General features: G+C 53.8%; 1 protein-coding gene across 1 annotated transcript in view; it reads right to left on the bottom strand.

Annotated features, from left to right (window-relative positions):
- The window catches only part of Tas1r2 (taste 1 receptor member 2), a 17,450-nt gene that overhangs the window by 9,306 nt on the left and 1,880 nt on the right, over positions 1–6,264 (bottom strand). The window contains exons 2-4 of the mRNA XM_004637674.2: positions 5,901–6,201; positions 3,537–4,313; positions 1,206–1,415 (exon numbers count right to left, since the gene is read on the bottom strand). Of these exons, the coding sequence (XP_004637731.1) occupies positions 1,206–1,415; positions 3,537–4,313; positions 5,901–6,201 (1,288 nt within the window). The remainder of the gene's footprint in view (positions 1–1,205; positions 1,416–3,536; positions 4,314–5,900; positions 6,202–6,264) is intronic.

Genomic DNA, 6,264 nt, shown 5'->3' with positions numbered 1-6,264 from the left:
CTGGCATGTGGTGCTGGGGATCGAACCGCGGTCCCTGTGCTTTGCCAAGCTTGTTTCAAGTAGGTGCTTTAGACCACTGAGCCATCTCTCCAGCCCCTAAACGGATGCTTTAATCTTCTGAGCTATCTGGTCAGCCCTCTGGGAGGACACCATTACATATTGAACTGTAATTGAACTAACCTTCTCAGTATTTGACCCGCTTCAAGAACAGTCATTGCCGCTATAACTAACTCAGATGAAGTCATACTGGAATAGGGTAGTCCCTAACCCGATGTATAACCCAGTCCCTAACTGGTATTCTTACAGTGGGGACTATTTGGACCAAGACACGCACATAGGGAGAGCACCCCACAAAGGTGAAAGCAGAGGTGCAGGTGGAACATCTGTGAAGCCAAGCGCAAGGCCTGGAGCAGCTGATCCAAAGCCCTCAGCAAGGACCAGACTTGCTAGCTCCTTGATCTCAGACTTCCAGGCTGTGGAGCTGCGAGATGAGGGATTTCCATCGTCTCAACCCTGCGTTTGTGCAACTGCCCCACTGCTGTGCAAGACTGGAACAACAGCACCAGCCCCTGCTCTTCACCATAATCCTCCAGAAGCCCAGGGACCAGCAGCCAGAGAGACTGGATATCATCTGGGGGCGAGGAGAAGGCACTGGGGCCAGGGACAGGATACTGTCACAGGAGAGTGATGAAGGTGCTGTGAGATGCTTTAAAGCATCTCCAGGCTCCCTTCCCACCACTACAAGGCTTGTCTTGATCCTGCCCTACTCTAGCACAACCCCCAAGGTCTATTCTCTAAAGAGGGTAAAACTAGAGATCTTCAGGTTGACGGATGTGGGACACATCTTCCACCACAAAACAAGAGAGGCATCCAATGACAAGATGGCCCCGAAATGCTTGTGTTGGAACTTCCCCTGCACAGCCCCTCCGTGCCTCCAGCATCCTAGTCAATGCTATATGGGGAACTAGGGGCTGACCCGAAGTCCTCAGCCTGAGCCCCAGCACACACAAGCTCATCAAAGCTTGACTCCACCTAGGGAGTTGGCTACCCCAGAACTCCCACAGTTCTTAGTGGGAGAGGCTAGGGCCCAACGCTACAGCCAAATGGGAGACTCTGCCGGAGACTGCTAAGAACTTCCCAGATAAGAAAGGCCCTGGCCCCCGCCATCCTGGCCCTGCCCACCCCTCTCGCCACCCCCAGCTCACCCTGTTGTGGGAGGTGTGCCAGATGATGTCGCCAACCATCTTCAGCTGCTGCAGCATGGGGTAGTAGGAGGCGACGCTCCGGAAAGGGTTCTGGCTCAGGTGCCATTGCCACTGTACAATGTCCAGGTGCATGGGTACATCCCCTTGCTCATCAAAAAAGATCTGATTGTCCAGGAGGGAGAAGTTGACCTCCCGAATCTTTCTCAGCAGCTGCAGGGGTCAGAAGGAAGAGGAGTAGAGTCGGGTGAGCCTAGCACCCCGCCACCTTCACCCCCGCGGCTGACAAATGGGGCAGCTCAGAGAGCTCTGGAAGCAGACGCACCTGGGTCTAGGCCTCAGCTCTGTCCCTTGCTGTGCAGAATTGCACCTGATACTTAACCTCTCTGAATCTCAGTCTCCTCTCCTACAAAGAGGCAATAGTGTGACCCTACTTGCTGGGCTCTGAAGCAAGAAATGCACTCATCTATGTTAGGGGCTTAAAATTAATGATGCCTAAGAAACTTGGCCTCATCCTTTTCCTTGAAAGTCAAACTGGTCAATACTCAGGGGCCCACAGTCTGTGTCCCTGTCACCTGCAAAGGCCATCAGGGGTTGTCCCTACTCCCTGGCCCTTCCTTTCTCCCACAGCTTCAGGTCAGCTCCTTCCATTCTCTCCCACATCCCAGAAGCAGGATGATATAGATAGAGGAAAGAAATACTCAGCCTTAAAGATACCCAGCATGAACTCGTGTTCTCTAAAACCGAAGAACAAATTTTAGGAACAATGGAGATTATAAGCAGAATATATTTATTGGGGGAAAGGAAGCTTCTGTCCAAGAGAGGGACAGAAGGGGACCCAAGTGGATTGCCAAGGAACCTGTCCTTTTAAGGGATTTTTTTATCGAGCAAAAACCATGAGATGAGGCAGATCTAAGGTGGAAGGCATGAGAGCTGGCAAGACGGGCATGAGGTGGGTCAAAACTATGGTCCACTAATAAGATTAAAAGCACAACCGCTCAGGTAAAATTGATTAAATTGGAGTGAAATGGGGAAGCCAGTCAGGAGCAAGTGGGCATGAACATGGAACAGGGACTTTTCCTGGAGGAGGTTGGATTAGTGACTCTTCCTGGCTTTTTCAAGGTGATAGAAACCTGCAACACAGGTACCAGGTAGAATTGCTCGGGACTGGGTGTCCTCCGCACTTCGCCAGCTGGTGGAGCCTGGAGGCTTGTCGTAGAGGCCTTCACTCTGCCTCTGAGCTCTACACAGGGGAGGATCTACTGGGCCACACTGTGGGGACCAAGAGCTCCCCTCGGATGCTGCTCTCCACCACATGGCCAGGTCACCCCTCTCCTGTTGCCATCTGCATATGACTAGCCATTAGGGTGGCTCTGAGTGAGACCTCGTGTGTGCATGAACAAGCACCCCCTGGCTGGCATTTACAAAACAGTGAAACTTCCCGGACACTTCTGTGGGTGGCTAATGTAGCGAGACAGAGTAAGAAGCAGAATTTCTTTTTTAAAGCATAGCTCCCTAGTTTTTAAAGACAAGTGCTTAGAGTTGCAAGGTTAGACTGAGCTCACGACATATAGGTACAATTAAAATAGAAAAAGAAGGATTTTTATTTATTTATTTTTCTGTTTCATGTGTCTGCAGTGCTGGGGACAGAACCTGGGGTCTTAGGCATGTCTGGCAAGCACTCTGCCACTGAGCTGCATCCCTACTCAGATAAATTACTCTGCAGCAGAAGGGAGCGTTTATCTGGGGATAGGGGGATTTAGAAAAACGGAAGGGGAGAATAAAGAAAGGAGCTGGGCTGGGTTTGGGAAAGTGGCTGATCAGCAAGGCTGGAGGCTGGGCCTGGGCTGGCAAAGCCGAAAGCTATTAAGAAGCAGAGCTGTCTAGAGGCACAGGGTAAGTACACCTTGATCCCTTCTGCCCGCATGACCCTCTTCACACCTTCTCCAGCCTCCTAGGTTCCACGGGAGGATGTGTATGAAATCAGAACAACACAGACTTAAATTCCAGGTCCGAATCAAGGTGCCCCAGCCCAGCACAATAGGAAGACCCAGCTGATGGCAGGCCTCGGTGAGCCCAGCCGGAGGCAGCTGCAGTGTGCGGGTCCTCCACTGCCCACCTCCGAGGACAGACTGGCCTGGGAAGTGACTAATTGAAAAAGGACTTGCTTTGGCACCTGAGAGGACTTCTGTCTCTTTGCACGCCAAGGGAGGGGATATTCCGTTTGCCCAGAACTGCCCCACCCCCCAGTTTAGAGCCGAGCCAGGCGTTGCCCCCGACAGTCTCCACGTTGACCGCGGGGTCACGGTCTGCGCCTGCGCGCAGGGCACTCACCTGCCAAGGATAGATGGGTTTCTTGGTGCAGTGGTTAGAGCTACAGTGCAAGAAGCTGTGCAAGGCATGCGCCACAGCGTAGACTGCGGAGTACACGCAGTAGGCCACTCTGTCTCCGGAGAGCGTGAGGATGGTGTTGAAGGACTTGGTGGCATTCAAGCAGGCGTTGCACTCCTGATTACACGTGCCCCGCGAGCTGTCCTTGAGTGGCCTCGCTGGTTGGGCCCTGGGGCGGCGCACACGGAACTCACTGAAGCCAGGCATGGGTACCTGCTGGATGGTGACGCCAAGGATGGTCCCGATGTTCTGCTGCCCAGTGAGGTTGTGCAGGATGGGATCGATAGCCCAGGACTCAGAGGCGATCCACACGGTGTCGTTGATGTTCTGGCGCAGCGCCTCGCTGAAGAAGTTGTGCAGGGCCAGCTCGGGGGCAAACACGACCACGACGCGCGCGGTGGCCTGCTTCAGCCTCACCAGGATGCCCTCCAGCTGCTTCAGCTCTGCCGCCGTCATGACCTGCTGGGGCTGAGGCATGGGCAGCACTTCCTGGAAGGCGATGCAGATGTCGTTGCCACGGGACAGGCGGTCTCGGAGCAGCTGGCTGTTGTCACGGCCGTAGTCGTCGTTGCTCATCAGCACCGCGATCCAGTTCCAGCGGAAGTGAAGCATCAGCTTCACCATGGCCTCGATGTGGTGGCTGGCGCTGGGCGCGGTGCGCAGCATGGCCGGGTAGCGCACCTTGTCCCGCAGCTGGTCGGAGATGGCGCTGTAGGAGATCTGCCAGAGGCCAGGGGTCGCCAGGTCAGGGAGAGCCCCCACCCAATGCCTGGTCCATGGGGAGGGGGGCAGGATGCAGCAAGGGTTTCCCCCAAAGTCATCATTGTGAGCCACCCCAGACTAGATGTTCAAACCATCATCACTGTGCTCATCCCAGTAACACCTGAGAACCTACTGTGTGCTGCCCTGGGCTAGGTGCTTTACATCAACATCACCATGACTAATGCCGGAGTGCATCTCCTTGGGCACCTACTGTGTGCCACACCCCAGCCCTGGGCTATGCACCATCATCATTCCCATCAGCTGGTAACACTTTCTGAGCACCTACTGTGTGTCCCTGGATAGTTTTCTCCTCAGCACCGCCACCCCTTCCTTCCCTCAGCCTTGTCTGGTTTTCCCCACAACCACTGGTTGCTCTCTCTCCTCTCCTTTCCTGAACCCTCAGGCTTAGGGGTCTGTTGGGGTTTTAGTTTTATTTTTCTTAAATTGTTAAGTTGCCCAGGCTAGGCTCAAACTTGTAACCCTCCTGACTCCCAGAGTGCTGGGATTACAGGCATATGCACCACTGCACACCTTGTATCACCATTCCTTTTCTTCTACCCCCATCCCTGGTGATCCCACCGAGCCTCCTGGCTGTTACTGCTCTTTTCAGACTGGAAACTCTGTCTTCTACTCCAGCCCAAACCTCTGTCCCGAGCTTCAGGGTTGTACGTGCAACCTCCCAAGCTGTCCGTCCACACTGCCCGGCTCAGGGACCGTGCTTCCCTCTTTCTGATTAAGCCAAGCTCCCTTGACTCTATCACTCATTTATGTTTACTGTCTGTCTCTCTGGACTGGAAGATGTGTTCCAGGAGGGCAGGGATCTGTTTGGTGGGTGCCCAGCTGGATCCCCACACCTATCATCCTCCCTGGCATACAAGGTACTTTAAAACTGGTTGTTACATAAATAAAGGAACAGATTCAGCCCTGGGTTAGCTGCTTCACATCAGATAACTAGCACTCAGTGAGTACCTACTGTGTGCCAGACCCTGGGCTCTGTGCTTCCTACTGTGTTGTAGCTCTTTACTCTCTACCAGAACTGGGAGCTTTCAATCCTGATGATGATAACAGTCATGATTAGTCAGACTAATAGCATTTTTTGAGCACCTACTATGAGACAGATACTGCGCTGGGCAACTGTACAGGGTAATATGAAGTGCCTTCTGCGTTGTTGTCCCTGCGCTAGGCACTGTACCTGGCAGTGATAGTGTTATGGGCCGCCTGCTGTGTGCTGGACACTCTTACAAATGTACAAATGGAACACTTCACCCTGCAGACAGTCCTGGGATGGCAACGTTACTGTCCCACTTTACAGATAGGGTAACTGAAGTGTGGAAGGCCAAGAGATTTGCCAAAGATTTCACAGTGGCAACACGCACTGCCAGCTCTGTCGGCCTTCAAAGGCTGAGCTGCCTCCTCAAGATGGGCTCTGACCTTGCTCATGTTCCCGCTCCTGCTCGCAAGGCGACAGGGGAAGGGCTTCCCAGCCCCCCACAGAGCCACCCCTCCGAGCTCACCCCAGCCCCTCTGCCAGGACCAGAGGCTCACCTGTGGAAGGTGGAAGAGGGAGAGGAAGTTGGCCACAGTTATAGTGGACTCCGAGTTGTCGGGGCCGATGACGGCCACCACACGTGGTATGTACTGGTTGTACTCCTTCTTGATGGGCAGTAGGTAGTCCATTCGTGCCAGGAAGTACAGCACAGGCTGGACGTTGTTGGTGTGGTAGCAGATGTCCACGATCTCGTAGCCCAGCTGCACGCCGGGCAGCAAGCTGCTGTGGTTGTTGATCTCTTCTATCGCGAAGCGCATGGCCTGCATGAGGTTGTAGCCCAGTACTTTCATGTCATACCTAGAGGGGTGCAAGACAGTGAGGTGAAAGTGGGAAGGTTCACAGTAAGAGAGCAGAGGGGAG

The sequence above is a fragment of the Octodon degus genome, unplaced genomic scaffold (genome assembly GCF_000260255.1).
Source record: "Octodon degus isolate 3935 unplaced genomic scaffold, OctDeg1.0 scaffold00092, whole genome shotgun sequence".
In the NCBI taxonomy this organism is placed as follows: domain Eukaryota; kingdom Metazoa; phylum Chordata; class Mammalia; order Rodentia; family Octodontidae; genus Octodon; species Octodon degus.
Note: the sequence above shows the minus strand (reverse complement) of the source record. Positions and strands in the feature narration are given on the sequence as shown.